This window comes from Mauremys reevesii, linkage group 6 (genome assembly GCF_016161935.1).
Source record: "Mauremys reevesii isolate NIE-2019 linkage group 6, ASM1616193v1, whole genome shotgun sequence".
NCBI classification, from domain to species: Eukaryota; Metazoa; Chordata; order Testudines; family Geoemydidae; genus Mauremys; species Mauremys reevesii.
The window spans coordinates 126,860,457-126,880,109 of NC_052628.1; the positions used below are offsets into that span (position 1 = coordinate 126,860,457).

The 19,653-nt window shown below is 40.7% G+C and overlaps 1 protein-coding gene across 2 annotated transcripts in view; it reads left to right on the forward strand.

Moving 5' to 3' along the window:
- TMEM38B (transmembrane protein 38B) overlaps positions 1-17,853 on the forward strand; it is a 56,792-nt gene extending 38,939 nt beyond the window's left edge. For both annotated transcript variants that reach the window (XM_039545605.1, XM_039545606.1), the window contains exons 4-6: positions 4,262-4,349; positions 6,436-6,553; positions 14,775-17,853. In XM_039545605.1, the coding sequence (XP_039401539.1) occupies positions 4,262-4,349; positions 6,436-6,553; positions 14,775-14,984 (416 nt within the window). In that variant the 3' untranslated portion in view covers positions 14,985-17,853. The remainder of the gene's footprint in view (positions 1-4,261; positions 4,350-6,435; positions 6,554-14,774) is intronic.
- Positions 17,854-19,653: the final 1,800 nt, after the last annotated feature.

Genomic DNA, 19,653 nt, shown 5'->3' on the forward strand with positions numbered 1-19,653 from the left:
GCTGTGTTTGCTTTACTCTTGTACTTTATATCCCACTCCAGTAGAGAGACCACTGGCTCAACTCTGGCTTTATTCTTTTAGTTCTGCATTGTAGTTTATTTCTACTCTGCTTGGGAGCCCACAGACACGTTAACAAAAGTAATTCTGACTTGTGTTGGATTTGTTAGTGTGTTTACTGAACAGATAGTGCCACATTCTTCTTATGCCTTATTTCCTCTACATGCACGCACACATATTCTTCTAGTAATCTTTGATTATTTTCCCTATTATGGAAATCTTCCAGATTTTGTACTGGGATGTGTGCACGCATGCTTGCTCTCTCCCCCATATTTGTATGCCTATATATAAATTGCCATCTATGATCCCGGAAGAAAATGGATTCTCATAAGAATGGCCATAATGGGTCAGACCAGTGGTCCTTCTAGCCCAGTGTCCTGTCTTCTGACAGTGGCCAATGCCAGATGCTTCAGAGGCAATGAACAGAACAGGGCAACTTATTGACTGCTCCATCCTCTATTATCCAATCCCAGCGTCTGGCAGCTAGAGGCTTAAAACACTCAGAGCATGGGGTTTCATCCCTGACCATTTTGGCTAATATCTATAGATGGACCTATCCTCCATGAACTTGCCTAATTCTTTTTTGAACCCAGTTACAGTTTTGGCCTTCACAATATCCCCTGGCAACAAGTTCCAAAGCTTGACTGTGCATTGTGTGAAGTAGAACTTACTTTTGTTTGTTTTTAAATCCTGCTGCCTATTAATTTCATTGGGTGACCCCTGGTTCTTGTGTTATGTGAAGGGGTAAATAACACTTCCTTATTCGCTTTCTCTACACCAGTCGCGATTTTATAGACCTCTATCATATCCCTTCCTTAGTTGTTTCTTTTCCATGCCGAAAAGTCCCAGTCTTATTAATCTCTCCTCATATGGAAGTTGTTCCATACCCTTAATAATTTTTGTTGCCCTTCTCTGTACCTATTCCAATTCTGGTATATCTTTTTTGAGGTGGGGTGACCAGAACTGCACAAAGTATTCAAGGTTTAGCATACCATGGATTTATATAGTGTCATTATGATATTTTTCTGTCTTCTTATCTATCCCTTTCCTAATGGTTCCTAACATTCTGTTAGATTTTTTTTTTGAGTGCCACTGCACATTGAGCAGATGTTTCCAAAGAACTATCTACAAAGACTCCAGGATCTCTTCCTTAGTGCTAACAGCTAATTTAGACCCTATCATTTTGTATGTATAGTTGGGATTACGTTTTCCAACACGCATTACTTTGCATTTATCAACACTGAATTTCATCTGCCATTTTGTTGCCCAGTCACCCAGTTTTGTGATAACCTTTTGTAACTATTTGCAGTCTGTTTTGGACTTACAAAATTACTCAAGATAGTTATTGTCTGAAAATTTTGCCATCCCCGTTTACCCCTTTTTTCCAGATAATTTGTGAATACGTTGAATAGCACTGGGCCCGGTACAGACCCTTGGGGGATCCCACTATTTACCTCTCTCCATTCTGAAAACTAACCATTTATTCCTTTCCTTTGTTCCCTGTCTTTTAACCAGTTACTGATACATGACAGGACCTTCCCTCTTATCCCATGACTGCTTACTTTGCTTAAGAGCCTTTGGTGAGGGGACTTTCTGAAAGTCCAATGACCCCTTCAAAAATTCTAATAGAGGAGTGAGGCATGATTTTCCTTTAATAAAGCCATGTTGACCCTTCCCTAACAAATAGTATTCATCTATGTGTCTGGTAATTCTGTTCTTTACTATAGTTTCAACCAGTTTGCCTGGTACTGAAGTTAGGCTTACCGGCCTGTAATTGCCAGGATTACCTCTGGAGCCTTTTTAAAAATTGGCATCATATTAGCTATCCTCCAGCCATCTGGTACAGAAGCTGTTTTAAGTGATAGATTATGTACCACAGTTAGTAGCTCTGCAATTTCATATTTGAGTTCCTTCAGAACTATTGAATAAATACTGTCTGGTCCTGGTGAGTTATTAGGGTTTAATTTTTCAGTTTGGTCCAAAACCACCTCTATAGATACCTCAATCTGGGACAGTTCCTCAGATCGGTCACCTACAAAGAGCTCGAGTGTGGGAATCTCCCACACATCCTCTGCAGTGAAGACTGATGGAAAGAATTCGTGTAGCTTCTCTGTAATGGTCTTGTCTTCCTTTTAGCTCCTCGATTGTCCAGTGGCTTCACCGATTGGTTGTTTGGCAGACTTCGTGCTTCTGATGTTCTTACAAAAACTAACAACAAAAAATATTTGATCTTTTGCAAGTAGCTCTTCAAAATCTTTTTTGGCCTGACTGATTATACTTCCACACTTGATTTCCCAGACTTTATGCTCATTTCTATTTTCCTCGGTAGGATTTGACTTCCAATTTTTAAAGGGTGTCTTTTTGCTTCTAATCTCTTTTACTCTGTTTAGCCATAATGGCACTTTTTTGGTCACCTTACTATATATATTTTTTTAATTAGGGGTTTCCATGCAGCTTAGGCCAGTTCTTGATATAGTGCCCCAAACAGTCCACTACTGAGTTCCGTGGCACGTCTTGTGGGAGCGTTAGCTTGGTTCCTCCCACTTTTTTCAGAGCAGCTGGTGCAAAGTGATTGTTACAGAAGTATTTTGCAATTTTAACAACATTAGCCTTTATTTCTGAAACACTGAAGTCTTTGGCTAGGAGATGCATCAAATGAGCACTGCAACCATATGTTAGCTTGAGACTCTTCTAAATAATTTCTTCTCATCTTGGATACGCTTGCTGCCCGCAGCAGTCAGCTGGCTTGCGGTGTTCAGGAGGGAAGGGGAAGGAGCGAGGACTTGGCGCACAGGCTCCCGCTCCCTCCCCTGCCTCCTGAACACCGCAAACCAGCTGATTGCCACAGGCAGGGGAGGGAGTGGGAAGGCACGAGGATGCGGCGTGCAGAGTAAACGGGGAGGGGGAGAAGAAGAGGTGGGATAAGGGTGGGGGCTTGGAGGAAGGGGTGGCGTGGGCAGGCCGAGGGTTGAGCCCCCCGCCCCGTGCTTGCAGAGTAGGGGAAGCTACTGCTACTGCTGCGCAACGTGCTTCTCCTAGCCTACAGCACCTTCAGCCTCCTTGTCTGCCTCATTGTCTGCAGTGCCAGTGGGCTGGGCCTCTGTGGGGTAAGGTGGAGGCATCTCCCAACTAGAGTACTGTACTGTGTGGCAAAATTTTTTTCCTGGAACCTAACCCCCTATTTACATTCATTCTTATGGGGAAATTGGATTCGCTTAACATCGTTTTACTTAGTTGCATTTTTCAGGAACATAACTAAAACGTTAAGTGAGGAGTTACTGTATGTTGGTCAAACAGTTTCAGTTTTGTTTGTACTGCCTGTCCCTCCCTTCTCACATTGATCTCCAGACTTCTCCTTGTCCAAATCTATTCTGCCCCAACTATCTTCTAGTCATTGAACTTTTTGAAGCTTTTCACTTTTAGAGAGAGGCAAGGGATTGACACTCTGTGTACACAAATTTGCAGAGGGACAATAGGGTTGAGGTCTGTTGTTTCTCACTTTTATTTATTTAAAAACATTTTTTGCTGTTAACAAGCATGTTATCTCTGGTGACACAAATCCAGAGTTTGAAAACTGCAAAACTAAGCATCTCTGATGGTATCTTCTAGACTGAGCAGTGAGTCCCATTGTGTAGATAGAAAGATTAACCTAAATATTCTATACAGAAGCCCTGGGAACCCCATAAAATTGGGTCCCTAATCCATTAACTATTGGAACTCATTTACAAAACTTTTCTTAAACATGACATGAATACACTGTTTCATTCTATAGACTTAGAATTTGTAATCCCTATTCCATGATGAGATATCTTTGAGCTATAATGTATCTTAATTAAAACTATCTTTTTAGATAGGTTTTTCCTCAAAAAACATTTTATCAAAAAAATCAGATTTTTTAATGTTTTTAAATCGTTTTTTTATCCACCTTGTCTGCACTACATAGCTTTTAGTGACATGGCTGTGTTGCTACAGTTGTGTCACTAAAAGTCGGGCAGTGTAGCTGCTGTTTGTTGGCTCTCCTGCCAACAACGCACTGTTCACACTGGCACTTGTTGCAGCAAAACCTTTTGTCTTTCGGGGGAGGGGCGGGTGTTTAACGCCTCTGAAAGACAAAAGTTTTGTTGTTCAATTGCCAGTGTAGACATGGCCTTAGTCACTAAGAGATCATACCACTGAGACATGTTATAATTTATTGGATTTTCAGGAGCTGGTGGTGGCTTAATCTCTAACTTTGAGCAGTTGGTGAGAGGTGTTTGGAAACCTGAAAGCAATGAACTTCTGAAGATGTCCTAGTAAGTTTGTGTAAACCATAGTACAACTGGAATAATTGTAATAACTTTGTTCTCTTTGGCTCTCACATTCAAAGACCTACATGAGTAATTTTCTTGGTGCAACGTTTAAAAACAGGTGCTAGTAGACTGCTTATAAATTCAAAGTAAGTGGGACCAAATCTTTACTATGTGTTGGCTGGCCTGACCTATGTGCAAAGAGTTGTTAGTCTCAAATGATTTCCTCATGAACAATTATCTCCACTACAAAATTGCCACAGAATTGGAACTAACTGGTAAACATGTTGGCTACTTGTGTAGAGAGGACAATCATTTGAATGGGCAAGAAATATTAACCTTCTCTTCCATCCAAGTCAGAAATGAAGCACATTGTGGCAGGGTTATGTGAATGCTGGTACATATTCTGAAGGTAGTTAGATGACTTTAGGTTTGCCAGTCTAGTAGATATATTCCACCAATGCTAAATACTTTATTTTAAAAACAACAACAAAAAAAACCAAACAAAAAAACCAGTTGCACTCTTCTGAATACACTTTCAACCCATGTGTTAAATATATAGCATTAAAACACATCAACACGTGCCTCTGGTGCATTGCAAGATAGAAGATGCTACTTGAGTTTCAGCTTTCAGTTTTGTCTCGCAGAAGCTAAATTGGGAGTGTTACATAGCACCCAGTTTAGCTTCTGCAAAAGAGAGAATTGGAACTGGCTGGCAGGCCACAAACTACTGTTGTAAAGGGAGACAAGCTCATAAGGGATTTAAAAGGCCCACTTTGCCCTCCCATGTGACTTCCCAGCTGGTTTCTGTGGAAATGATTATTTCAAAAACAGAGTTATGACTTTTGATGTGATAAACATTTAGGGATGCTGTTTTCATGTAACTGTCCTGCGTAATAAAGAATGACAGAAGAGAAATACAAAAATTATGAGCAGCACTATTTCCAAAAGGAAGGATTGTGGGGCTAATGGTGTCAGCTGCACCTAAATACTTCAGACTTAGTGAAACAAGTAATTTGTGCTAGTTTAAAATACTGCAGTCACGTTCTTCTTTAAAAAATGTGCTAGCTGAAGGAAGAATGAGTTTTAAATGTTAAATGTTGTATTGCATCGTCTTATGAAGGATAAAAGCTGAGATTGCAATGTGCCAGAACAGAGAGGTGATGGACACAGATCACTGTCCTCACATCCTGAAATTATTTTGGTTAAAAATTCGCTTGACAATTTTTTTCAAATGTTCTCCCTTGGTTGTAAAGCTAAATGCATGAATCTAATTAAAGGTGTGATAAGAAATGACAAATCCCAAATAATAAGAATATAAGTATACAAGTAGAGTTGTACTACTGGCTTCCTGATCAGGGGAAAGATACTGAGTGCACAAAGTTGAGGGTGAACAGAGGGAACTAAGTCTAATAAACAGTAATCATGGATAATTCCAGTCTCCTATAAAGTGGTCAAATGACGCAGCGGTATAAGATTTAGACAAGCAGTTTCTTGACACCTTAAATGCTTGGTTCTTAGAACAGCTTGTTCTAGAGCACACAATGAGGAGAGCTTATTCTTAAATCAGTCCCAAGTAACATGTAAGAGTTGACTGAAGTAATAAGTTAAGTTGAACCACTAAGTAATGGTAACTACAGTAAAATTAAGCTGAAAATTCTCAGGGGGAAGAAAGTACCACTAAATGATTAGAGGTGTGGCAAAAACTTCCGTAATAAGACTGAGTGCAAATATTGGCACAGTTTAGTTTAGAGGTGACCAATAAAGGGATATATCAGATATATAAATTAAATAATGGTATGGAGAAGGCAAATTGGGTGGAGTTCTTTAAATTCAGGAACAAAGATCTAAGAAATGGAAAGCTTGCAAACTAAAAACTGGTAGAAGTATTTTTTTTAACTAAACATGTAATTAGCCTATGAAACATGTTGCCATATTGTTACCACAAGCTTTTTATCATTTACTTTCAGCCAAGCAAATATTATAGTTGTATTTGTTGTATGCTATTACTTTCCAGATCATAATTTCTATCAGCATAGGAGGGGGAGGAGAGAAAATTCACACACTTGTCTTTACTTTGTTTGGTTTCCAGCCCCGTAAAAGTGGCTCTGGTAGGTGCAGTACTCTTCACATTGCAACATGCCCAGAACCTACCGATAGCAAGACACAACCTTATGTTCTTTTATACCACCTTTCTAGTGGTCACAAAGGTAAGAATTTGGAAATGTATAATTATTTAAACATATGCAATACAGCAGTATTTCTCACTGTACTTTCTAAAGCAAGATGCATGTTGTTGAATATTTCTCTTTATATTCCCCACCAGAATACTAATTTCAGTTTTCTCTTTCTGGAGAGATCTGGTCAAACTCAATTGGTGAAAATGGCATAGCTCAGTTGAAGTCAGTGGAGCTACCCTAATACTTGTGGAAGATCTGACCCCCATGAGCCTTAAGTAACTCTTATGTGAAGCAGACCGACAGGAAACTGCATCATGACCTTTGCTAGTTGTATTAAAAGAATATTTCAGAAATTTGGCACAGGGAGTTGATATTTCAAGTTACTAAATTATTTGAGAGAGAGTTTGGGGGTTACTTGCTGTGTGCTGAGCTTGTGTTTGTCAGTCTGTTTGTTTGTTTGGTTGTTTGAGGGACCGTGTGCTCTGGCTGGCAGTTGGAGGCAGGTTTGAAAGCTCGAAGCCTCTGGTAATTGGCTGAGCCTTAATCAGTGGGCGGGGCATTCACTCAGGCCAGGGCTTTATAAAGCCGCGCACAAGCGACCAGGGGCTGCTAACAGGGAGTTTCGCAAGGGAGTTTAGAAGGGGAGTGGGAAGGGAGCGGGAGTCCCTCGCCGGCCGTAACCCCTTCCCTGTGCCCCCCCCCCAAAATCCTAAAACCTATAAACCAAACTACATTCCAAAACTACTTTCTGTAAACCACCCTTTCACTAACTAGGAGACAATGCAGGCAGAAGCCCAGCAGCAGAGTGGGGGCTATCCAGTTTATTGCACTGACTGTCGCATGTATGATTACCTGCCCTGTGGGCGGGTGGCGTATGTGTGCAGTCGGTGCAAGGAGCTCCTGGCCCTCAGAGACCATGTAGGGACTTTGGAGGCCAGGGTGGCGGAACTGGAGGAGCTGAGAGAGGCAGAGAGGTATGTTGATGAGGCTTTCTGGGACACTGTAGAATTGTCCCACCTCCGCTTAGACAGCTCCTGTGCTGTTGAGGAGGAAGAAGGGCCCAGGGAAGTAGAGCAGTCAATGGGAGCAGAGGGAAACCTTCCCGTAGTTGGGACCCTCCTTCCAGATGGTGCTGGGGTTGCCTCTCGCACTGAGGTTGCCTCTCTGGGGGAGGGAACTCCAGTTTCTAGGAAAAGGCAGGTGTTAGTAATGGGAGATTCGATTATTAGAAATGTAGATAGCTGGGTCTGTGATGACCGGGAGAACCGTATGGTGACTTGCCTGCCTGGTGCGAAGGTTGCGGATCTCTCGAGGCATCTAGATAGACTTATGTGTAGTGCTGGGGAGGAGCCGGTGGTCGTGGTACATGTAGGTACCAATGACATAGGGAAGGGTAGGAGAGATGTCCTGGAAGCCAAATTTAGGCTGCTAGGGAAGAGACTGAAATCCAGGACCTCTATGGTGGCATTTTCAGAAATGCTCCCGGTTCCACGCGCAGGGCCAGGTAGGCAGGCAGAGCTTCAGAGTCTCAATGCGTGGATGAGACGATGGTGTAGAGAGGAGGGGTTCACGTTCATTAGGAACTGGCGAAACTTCTGGGATGGGAGGAGCCTATACAGGAGAGATGGGCTCCACCTAAACCAAAGTGGAACCAGACTGCTGGCACTAAACATTAAAAAGGTTGTAGAGCAGTTTTTAAACTAGGAGATGGGGGAAAGCCGACTGCTGCAGAGGAGCGTGTGGATCGGACACAGACTTCTCTTAGGGGAGAGTCTGATGATAGACAATCTCCAGGTTATAGTCAGGAGCAGAGGAATGAGAAGTATAATGTAAGGGCCGGATCAGATGATAAACAGTCACATAAAAAAGAATCTGGCACATCAGAAAAAGGCAGGCTAATAAACAGGGACAAGTTTTTAAAGTGCTTGTACACAAATGCCAGAAGTCTAAATAATAAGATGGGTGAACTAGAGTGCCTTGTGATAAAGGAGGATATAGATATAATAGGCATCACAGAAACCTGGTGGACTGAGAGCAATCAGTGGGACACAATCATTCCGGGGTACAAAATATATCGGAAGGACAGGATAGGCCGTGCAGGGGGAGGAGTGGCACTATATGTTAAAGAAAGTGTAGATTCAAATGAAGTAAAAATCTTAAGCGAATCCACAGGTTCCATAGAGTCTCTATGGATAGAAATTTCATGCTCTAGTAAAAATATAACAGTAGGGATCTATTATCGACCACCTGACCAGGACAGTAATAGTGATGATGAAATGCTAAGGGAAATTAGAGAGGCTATCAAAATTAAGAACCCAATAATAGTGGGGGATTTCAATTATCCCCATATTGACTGGGAACATTTCACTTCAGGACGAAATGCAGAGATAAAATTTCTCAATACTTTAAATGACTGCTTCATGGAGCAGCTGGTACGGGAACCCACAAGGGGAGAGGCGACTCTAGATTTAATCCTGAGTGGAGCGCAGGAGCTGGTCCAAGAGGTAACTATAGCAGGACCGCTTGGAAATAGTGACCATAATACAATAGCATTCAACATCCCTGTGGTGGGAAGAACATCTCAACTGCCCAACACTGTGGCCTTTAATTTCAAAAGGGGGAACTATACAAAAATGAGGGGGTTAGTTAGACAAAAGTTACAAGGTACAGTGACTAAAGTGAAATCCCTGCAAGTTGCGTGGGCCCTTTTTAAAGACACCATAATAGAGGCCCAACTTCAATGTATACCCCAAATTAAGAAACACAGTAAAAGAACTAAAAAAGAGCCACCGTGGCTTAACAACCATGTAAAAGAAGCAGTGAGAGATAAAAAGACTTCCTTTAAAAAGTGGAAGTCAAATCCTAGTGAGGCAAATAGAAAGGAGCACAAACACTGCCAACTTAAGTGCAAGAGTGTAATAAGAAAAGCCAAAGAGGAGTTTGAAGAACGGCTAGCCAAAAACTCCAAAGGTAATAACAAAATGTTTTTTAAGTACATCAGAAGCAGGAAGCCTGCTAAATAACCAGTGGGGCCCCTTGATGATCAAAATTCAAAAGGAGCGCTTAAAGACGATAAAGTCATTGCGGAGAAACTAAATGGATTCTTTGCTTCAGTCTTCACGGCTGAGGATGTTAGGGAGATTCCCAAACCTGAGCTGGCTTTTGTAGGTGACAAATCTGAGGAACTGTCACAGATTGAAGTGTCAGTAGAGGAGGTTTTGGAATTAATTGATAAATTCAACATTAACAAGTCACTGGGACCAGATGGCATTCACCCAAGAGTTCTGAAAGAACTCAAATGTGAAGTTGCGGAACTATTAACTAAGGTTTGTAACCTGTCCTTTAAATCGCCGTACCCAATGACTGGAAGTTAGCTAATGTAACGCCAATATTTAAAAAGGGCTCTAGGGGTGATCCCGGCAATTACAGACCGGTAAGTCTAACGTCGGTACCGGGCAAATTAGTTGAAACAATAGTAAAGAATAAAATTGTCAGACACATAGAAAAACATAAACTCTTGAGCAATAGTCAACATGGTTTCTGTAAAGGGAAATCGTGTCTTACTAATCTATTAGAGTTCTTTGAAGGGTCAACAAACATGTGGACAAGGGGATCCGTGGACATAGTGTACTTAGATTTCCAGAAAGCCTTTGACAAGGTCCCTCACCAAAGGCTCTTACGTAAATTAAGCTGTCATGGGATAAAAGGAAAGGTCCTTTCATGGATTGAGAACTGGTTAAAGGAACAAAGGACAGGGAACAAAGGGTAGGAATTAATGGTAAATTCTCAGAATGGAGAGGGGTAACTAGTGGTGTTCCCCAAGGGTCAGTCCTCGGACCAATCCTATTCAATTTATTCATAAATGATCTGGAGAAAGGGGTAAACAGTGAGGTGGCAAAGTTTGCAGATGATACTAAACTGCTCAAGATAGTTAAGACCAAAGCAGATTGTGAAGAACTTCAAAAAGATCTCACAAAACTAAGTGATTGGGCAACAAAATGGCAAATGAAATTTAATGTGGATAAATGTAAAGTAATGCACATTGGAAAAAATAACCCCAACTATACATACAACATGATGGGGGCTAATTTAGCTACAACGAGTCAGGAAAAAGATCTTGGAGTTATCGTGGATAGTTCTCTGAAGATGTCCACGCAGTGTGCAGAGGCGGTCAAAAAAGCAAACAGGATGTTAGGAATCATTAAAAGGGATAGAGAATAAGACTGAGAATATATTATTGCCCTTATATAAATCCATGGTACGCCCACATCTCGAATACTGTGTACAGATGTGGTCTCCTCACCTCAAAAAAGATATTCTAGCACTAGAAAAGGTTCAGAAAAGAGCAACTAAAATGATTAGGGGTTTAGAGAGGGTCCCATATGAGGAAAGATTAAAGAGGCTAGGACTCTTCAGTTTGGAAAAGAGAAGACTAAGGGGGGACATGATAGAGGTATATAAAATCATGAGTGATGTTGAGAAAGTGGATAAGGAAAAGTTATTTACTTATTCCCATAATACAAGAACTAGGGGTCACCAAATGAAATTAATGGGCAGCAGGTTTAAAACAAATAAAAGGAAGTTCTTCTTCACGCAGCGCACAGTCAACTTGTGGAACTCCTTACCTGAGGAGGTTGTGAAGGCTAGGACTATAACAATGTTTAAAAGGGGACTGGATAAATTCATGGTGGCTAAGTCCATAAATGGCTATTAGCCAGGATGGGTAAGAATGGTGTCCCTAGCCTCTGTTCGTCAGAGGATGGAGATGGATGGCAGGAGAGAGATCACTTGATCATTGCCTGTTAGATTCACTCCCTCAGGGGCACCTGGCATTGGCCACTGTCGGTAGACAGATACTGGGCTAGATGGACCTTTGGTCTGACCCGGTACGGCCTTTCTTATGTTCTTATATAATTAAGACACAACAGGTTGCCTTGCCAACCTGTTAATACATGTGGAGCAAAAATGAACTGCAGCCAAAGGCCAAGTGTTTCTAGTCACCAGATACATTTATAAGTTAATAGAACATGCTCTGTTTGTCTTTGTGCTTTTTTTTTTTAAACAGTTCGTGGTTTTGGACACGTCTTTCAACTATATAGAAAATAATGGTGAAGGAGAAGAGAAAAATAATGTGAAAAGTGTTTACGATCACTTTTGTTTATAAAAAGTGTGGATATGTATATCCGCACACATGCCTGTGTACAACATGCAAGATATATGCACATTATTGTTCTTCCCTTTAATCTTCTTATGGTTGAACTCTAATCTATCCCATTCTGCATTTATCTCCTTCTGGAAAGTTGGGCTATATTCAGGACTCTGTTAACCCTAAAAAAGGCAAAGTTGGAATCTCAATATCATCTGAGCTGTAACAATCTTGAAGGTGGCCCCTCTGTTCTTGAGAAGATGTTAAAAAGTGGGTGAACTATGGAGGAGGGTTTAAAAAGAACTGCCTGCCTCCCCCAGGGCATCCCTAGAAACATTGTTTCTAAAATCTGACCGAGATATTGGGTCTCCTGGGTGCTACAGTAATGCAATGAATCCTTATCTTGAATGCTCCAGACTTACCTTTTCTTAAAACATCTAAACATCAGAGACACTCTGAATACCACGGGTGTGGTGTTAGGAGATAGGTGTGGGGGAAGGGGTCTGCAGCCTCAGACTCCCTATATTGCTGAAGCCCGTAGTACAGTGACACACAGCTTTGTGGCACCAGTTCTGCATTGGTGACTTGTTAGGAGCTTGAAGTCAGCTAGTAACTGTAATGTACTGCTAAATTGACACCGTTCATGCAAGTCTGCAACAGACTTATGAAGTAGTGTCTTGCTTTCCAGACACTTCTGAAACCTCTCTCAGGCTATGGCTACACTTAAACTTCAAAGCGCTGCCGCAGCAGCGCTTTGAAGCGCTAAGTGTAGTCAAAGCGCCAGCGCTGGGAGAAAACTCTCCCAGCGCTGTCCGTACTCCACCTCCCTGTGGGGAATAACGGACAGCGCTGGGAGCGCGGCTCCCAGCGCTGGGGCTTTGACTACACTGGCGCTTTGTAGCGCCGCAATTTGCAGCGCTGCAGAGGGTGTGTTTTCACACCCTGCTGCAGCGCTGCAAATTTGTAAGTGTAGCCAAGCCCTTAGAATCAGGGTATTACTCTAGTCTTCAGTGTTGGGTTATAAATACCATATTGGGTCTGTTAAGCAGGTCCTTTTCCCTTAGTCCTGGAGGAAGTTCTCCCAATAAGTTTGTTTTAACGTAGGGGTATGTTTTTTAGGATACGTCTACCTAAATCAGTGATGTTCAACCTTTACAGCTTGGGGGCAATTGAAGGTCAAGGGGCCACAAACAACACTCTGGGGCAGATTCATTCTTTCCTTCCGATCCGCTGAAGTAGTGCAAAGGGAGTGGAATTCAGCCGCAGGCCCCCTCTGGGGATTTACCCCAGTGCCTGGAGTCTTCAGTGGTGTAGAACCAGCATAGCCTCATTCCCCATAGCCTCTGGCACAGTGGCAGTGTTGGGAGGAATGGCTGAACCTTAGGATGAAAACTGCAACCAGGAACTAATATTCGTGCTGGAACAAATATTTATGAAGAATCTGTATTAGTATTTAAAAATCATAATAGTTAAGACATTAGTTAGTTGCCAATTAGCACAAAACATGACTAAGAATTCAAGTGTAGACAAGGCTCTAGACTATTTTACAGTAACTTTATTGCTTTGTTTTATACATGTCACTTTTTTTAAAGATACTTTATTTCAGTGGTCAAGATAAATTTGATAAATCTACAGAGAGCTTCTGTTTCATCTTTCTTAAGCTTAGTTTTATTTTCTGTGTGTACACTTGGGTTTATTTGTATTTCAGTCTAAGTTGAAATAAAATCATAGGACTGGAAGGGACCTCGAGAGATCATCTAGTCCAGTCCCCTGCACTCATGACAGGACTAAGTATTATCTAGATTAGAGGTGCACAAATTTTTTGGCCCGAGGGCCACATCTGGGTGCAGAAATTGCATGCAGGGCCATGAATGTAGGGCTGGGGCAGGGGGTTGGGGTGTGATGTACAGGAAGGGGCTCAGGGCAAGGGGTTGGGGCAGAGGAGGGGCGCGGAGTGTGGGAGGGGGCTTAGGGCAGGGATGCAAAGATGAGTGCAGGAGGGGGCTCAGGGCAGGGGGTTGGGCTGCAGGGGGCTCAGCAGGGGGTGGGGTGCAGTGGGGGTTCAGGGCGGGGGGTTGGGGTATAGGAGGAGTGTGGCAGGGGTTTGGGGTGTAGAGAGGTACAGGGTGTGGCAGGGGGCTCAGTACAGGGGATTGGGGTGCAGGAGGAGTGCAGGGTGCAGCAGAGGGCTCAGGACAGGGGGTTAGGGTGCAGGAGGTGGCTCCAACCTAAACTGCCCTTGCTGCAATTTAAACCCATTGCTTCTTGTCCTATCCTCAAAGGTTAAGGAGAACAATTTATCTCCCTCCTCCTTGTAACAACATTTGATGTACTTGAAAACTGTTATGTCCCCCCTCTGTCTTCTCTTCTCTAGACTAAACAAACCCAGTTTTTTCAATCTTCCCTCATAGGTCAGGTTTTCTAGATCTGTAATAACTTGTGGTGTTCTTCTCTGGACTTTCTCCAATTTGTCCACATCTTTCCTGAAATAACGTGCCCAGAACTGGACACAATACTCCAGTTGAGGCCTAATAGCGCAGAGTAGAGCAGAAGAATTACTTCTCGCGTCTTGCTTACAACACTCCTGCTAATACACCCCAGAATGATGTTCGGTTTTTTTGCAACAATGTTACACTTTAGGATTGTTAACTGCATTTCAACTAAAAATAGAAGTAAATTTGGACAAAGATTTGCACCAGAGGCTAGAAATGCCCTATATTTATAACATGTAAAATACAACACTGTCTTCAAATTAGGGATATATGGAATTCAGAGTGCTGAAAGCTTACAGATGGTCTACATAAACTTGCACCAAAATAACTACGTAAGTTTCATTTGTATCTTTTGTTATTTCAGTGCAGGTCTGTGTGATTTAGCAGATGAGAGTTTAATGTAAAATTGAAATAGGAGCTTCTGTTAGAGGAGTGGCCACACGCAGACTTGTGCTGAAATAACAAAAGTGTGAATTAAAACTGGTTTAGGTATTTCAGTGCGTGCTTTTATGTGCACACCAGCCCATATGTGCTGATTCTTCTTCTTAAATAGCCTTTTTTTTATTTGGAGAGCTAAGGCTTTCTAACTTACATTTGACCACTTTCTTTATAGGTAACCATGATGTTGACACAATCTGCAGTTTCTCCATTTGCTCCTTTCGAGTCTGTGCTGGGCCGTATGCTCTTTGGTTGGCAACAAACTCCGTCTAAAGTAAAGGGTGAGGCCAGAGTATCTTCCAACGGGACCTCTTCAGTCTGTGACCATTCTGCTGGAGAGGCTAGTGAAAGTATTAAGAAAGGACAGGCAAAGAAAACAGAATAAGTGGCCAAAAAAATTATCTTGTTACATGTGGCCGTAACACTTTAAAACATTTCTATTTCAAATGATGGGAAAAAGGAAATGCATGTGACAGACTGGCAGCAGTGATGAGCTTTGTGTACTACTGTAATGTAGTTAGCCTTTAAAGTATATTTTGTAAATTGTAATTCAAATGCCGGGAATGTGTGTATCATGGTAGACGTTTCTAACTTAAATGGTACTAAAAAGAGATTTTTATAGTGATGATGATTTTATTAAATGAGAGATTTATTGTGATTTTGTTTTTATATTTATAAAAAACTAACTTTTAAATGTAGTTTACCCTGAAGTTAGTAACAAAATAAGACAATCAGATTTGACTATTTTTTCCTTTTTCTTTATCATTTATTTTTGCATATATTTTCTGTTTTGATTCTTGTTTTTCAGCTGAATAAAATGGATACTTATACACAGTAGCATATTCCAAGGTATGAAAAGCTCCTGTAGTCTTGTTCAAATGAGCAATGGAGTTAGAGTAAAATTTTACCAAACGTTCACATTATGTAGTTTTGCAGTGCAAACGTTCACATTTCCACTGTAAATAGTTTGCACTGCAAAACTGTGGAAATGTGCCAAAACCAAGGCCTTTGTTCCCTAGAAAAATATCTGAATTACTACTATAATTCATGTTGCACTGATCTTGATTCTGCTTAGTCACAAACTAGAGAATGTTTTTCATTTTCTACTTTCCAGAATAACAGTAAATTCTCTTGCATTTTTAAAAAAAAGATATTATAGTTAGCAAATAGAAAATTTTCAGTACTAACATTTATCCAGCTAACCCACTTTGATACTGTCAGCTGAAAACTTTTGATTTATATGTTTGCTGTTCTGTACGCAGTAAATCAGATAGTAACGTAATATTACTGTTGTTAAATTGCTAATGTGCATTTGTATTGAAGCATATGGTTTTTAGTATTTCTTCCATTTTCATTTCACTGTGACTGGCTGTCTTCTAGCATGGCATCTTATCCCAAATATCTAACATCTTCTCCTGCTTTCTAAGGTAGACTGTCATTGTGAAAGGAACTCAGAGAATTACATGTTGCAAGTAATATCCATTTTCCCAACCCAAAATGTTTATCACCTTAACCTTCTCCCTGATTGTAAGATAAATACATGTATTTTACTTTCTCCCACACACACCTTTTCTGCACTAGTGTTTTTTATTAAAATCTCCCATCACTTTGCTACTACCGGTTAAGCTGCACCAATGGCAATAGCACTGGTGCAAAAACTGTGTTCATACCACTGTCATTAAACCCTGTTTAGATTAGAGTCATATGATGTGGTAATAAAAAATACTTGTGCCCTGTCTATTCCACCACTTATGCTGGTACTAGCATTGGTGGAGCAGTTTCTTGCTAGTCGTAATGAGTAAGAGTACTTCTAGTGTAAGATGCACTGTAATTGTCCATCAGCTTTTGCTGAAATGCCTCTTCTGTTCCTTGCGTACGTTGCACACCAGTTTGGTAACTCATTTCTAGCTGCTATTGCCTTAGTGAAAATCTCTCAATTTTAGGAGATGTAATTAGTGTTTCAGAGATGTCACTCACAAAATGCAACATCTTTCATTTGGCCTGTCATTCATTTTGTCATCAAAACTATTTTCTTCTGTGTTTCTTCTGTCAACACCAGTCTGCACAAGCCTAACTTTTGTCTGACAGTGAGGACTTCTGAAGCATTTCTGTAGCTAAATTAAACCAGTTACCTCCATGTGAAAATGGCAAGGGGGAGAGAAAATGTACATTTCTCCTCAGACTGCAGTTCAACTCTGAAAAATGATTGTGGGTAAACAGTTATCCAAATAGCTCCGGGGTCAGATCTAAAATCTGAAAATGAAATTCCAGTTGCAAGGTACACTTCTGAATTTGAGATAATCTGAGTTCAGATATATGCAAATATGGCATCTAACTCAACAAAGCTTTTCTGTGTATTCATAGTAATATATACTCATTCTTGTAGCCAAAATTTTTTTTACTGCTTTTTCTTCCTGTTAGTCCCATCCAACATAGCTGAGAGAGAATGCTGAATCTATTTGATGTATTTGCAGGGTTGGCAGCTAGAAAAAACCTCTTCACCTATGCACTGAGAACCTCTGATAGGGAAATAAAGATGCCGATAGAATTCCATGATGCTACTTCAAGTCTCTTCTCAGATGAGAACCCAACTTTATAGTAAACCTTAGATTTTAGGCAGTGTCCAGGTAACTGGCCATGTATTTCAGGTCTCGTTAACTAAAACAGCAACCTACTTCAACATGGAAACAAATACATGAAATCCATCTCATCATTGGGCAAAAGTCTTATGAGTCTAGTGCCTAAAGGACAAAATGTCAGATTCTTGCCTTATAACCTTGGGGCTCAGTTTGTTTTCCAGTAATAAGTGGTAGGAGCATTGAATCACCTCATACCAGAATATTAAGTACCCATATGATTTTAGGTTATAAAGGGGTATTTGGATGCCATTAAAAGTAACTACTAGTTACTTGGTTAACAGGGAGCTAAAAATGACACACCAGTAACTGCAGTACTTCCTGCACATGTAAAACTTTAACGTAACTCTTAAGTCCCTAAGAGGTGTATTAAGATTGTGAACAAGTGTTCGAATACTTCATAGTACTAGACTTGGTACATTTGGGTATGAGACACTTTTTCCCCCCCAGGTAACTATATTGTACTACTGTGAAATACTGGCCAATATCACTATTTTTAGCCCAAGTGGATATGTGAAAATATCTTTGTTTACAATAATTTGAAGCAGAAAATGTGGTGTGTTATACTCAGTGTGGATTTATAAAAATTACATTATTAATAAAATAAGTGGAAACAGTTGTGTTTTTCCTGATTATCTTATTTAGATGTTTTAGACAAACATAAGAACATAAAATCCAAAGCCTGTAATGTTACTTTCAAATGGAAATACGGTATAATATTTTTGAAAAACGTAATAAATTGTGTTCCCATTCCAGAGGAACTTTGAAACTACTTCATATTAAAATACTTTAGAGAATGATCTTGCGGGACAGATTTCTAAAAGAACTCAGCATACAACAGCTTCCCTTCCACCTAAATGAAAATCTGGCCACTCCAAAAATGCCCAATATCCAGCAGCTCCCATTGTTCTCAGGTTCTGGATGCTGAGCACTCTTGAAAAATCTGGCTATAATTGTAGGTGCAGAGCATGCCTGAAAAATCTGACCCTTGCTGTGAAAACTGCACTGTGTTGATGTGTTGATAATACTGAATAACAAGACAAAACTTTTGCAGTTTCTTGGAAAAACTTATACCAGAGCTACAGCAGCAGAACATACATTACTCCTACACACACGATTTTTTTCACATTTGTCAGACACCTTTTTACGTTAAAAACCAGAGCTATCTGCACGTCCTTCAGTTTATTGATCATCCGTTTCATTCGTTAATCTTTCAGATTTGATATCTTCTTGTGTCGTAGTCAAGTAACTTTTGCAACAGCCCTGGAAAAGTTAATTTGGGGATACTTTGTATTATAAATACTCAACTAAATCCCATCCTTCTTAGGTGTGGACTGGTTCAGGTAAATATCCCCTTCTCTAGCTATCATCCCTAATATACCTTTGCTAAATTCTTCTCTGCAAGATCAGACAGTGTATTCAATGTAATTGCTGTGCTGGCTAGATACAGGATAAAGTATTCTTGATTAACCAGATCCAGCACAAGTGCCATATATGAATTTTTTCCTGTCTTTCATTTGTCAGATTGTTTCCTTAAACGTATCTTTTGCTAATACAAACTAAGGCTCTGATCTGCCTGGGAGCCTCACTGACTTCTGAGGTTCTGTGTGGGCAGAGGGATCTGCCTGCATGAATCAGATTACAGAATCAAGGCCTAAATTGACAATAGAAGAAAGTTATAGAGTAATATCAAGGCATGGGTGAAGTGATTCACATAAACGTAACAAAACAGAACCATTGTTCAAAACTTGGACCCAAATACTTTTTTGAAGATTATAAATGTTTCCTTTTTGCACTCTTTCCAGTACTGAAGTGGAAATAGTGAGACCTCATCTGGAATACTGTGTGCAGTTCTGGTCTCCCATGTTTAAGAAGGTTGAATTGAAACTGGAACAGGTTCAGAGAAGGGCTACTAGGATGATCCGAGGAATGGAAAACCTGTTTTATGAAAGGAGACTCAAAGAGCTTGGCATGTTTAGCCTAACCAAAAGAAGGCTGAGGGGGGGTATGATTGTTCTTTATAAATATATCAGAGGGATTAATATCAGGGAGGGCGAGGAACTATTTAAGCTTAGTACCAATGTGGACACAAGAACAAATGGATATAAACTGGACACTAGGAAGTTTAGACTTGAAATTAGACGAAGGTTTCTAACCATTAGAGGAGTGAAGTTCTGGAACAGCCTTCCAAGGGTAGTAGTGGGGGCAAAAGACATATCTGGCTTTAAGACTAAGCTTGATAAATTTATGGAGGGGATAGCCTAATCTTGGCAATTAATTTAGCAATTGATCTTTGATTATCAGCAGGTAAGTATGCCCAGTGGTCTGTGACGGGATGTGAGATGGGTTGGGATCTGAGTTACTACAGAGAATTCTTTCCTGGGTGCTGGCTGGTGAGTCTTGCCCACATGCTCAGGG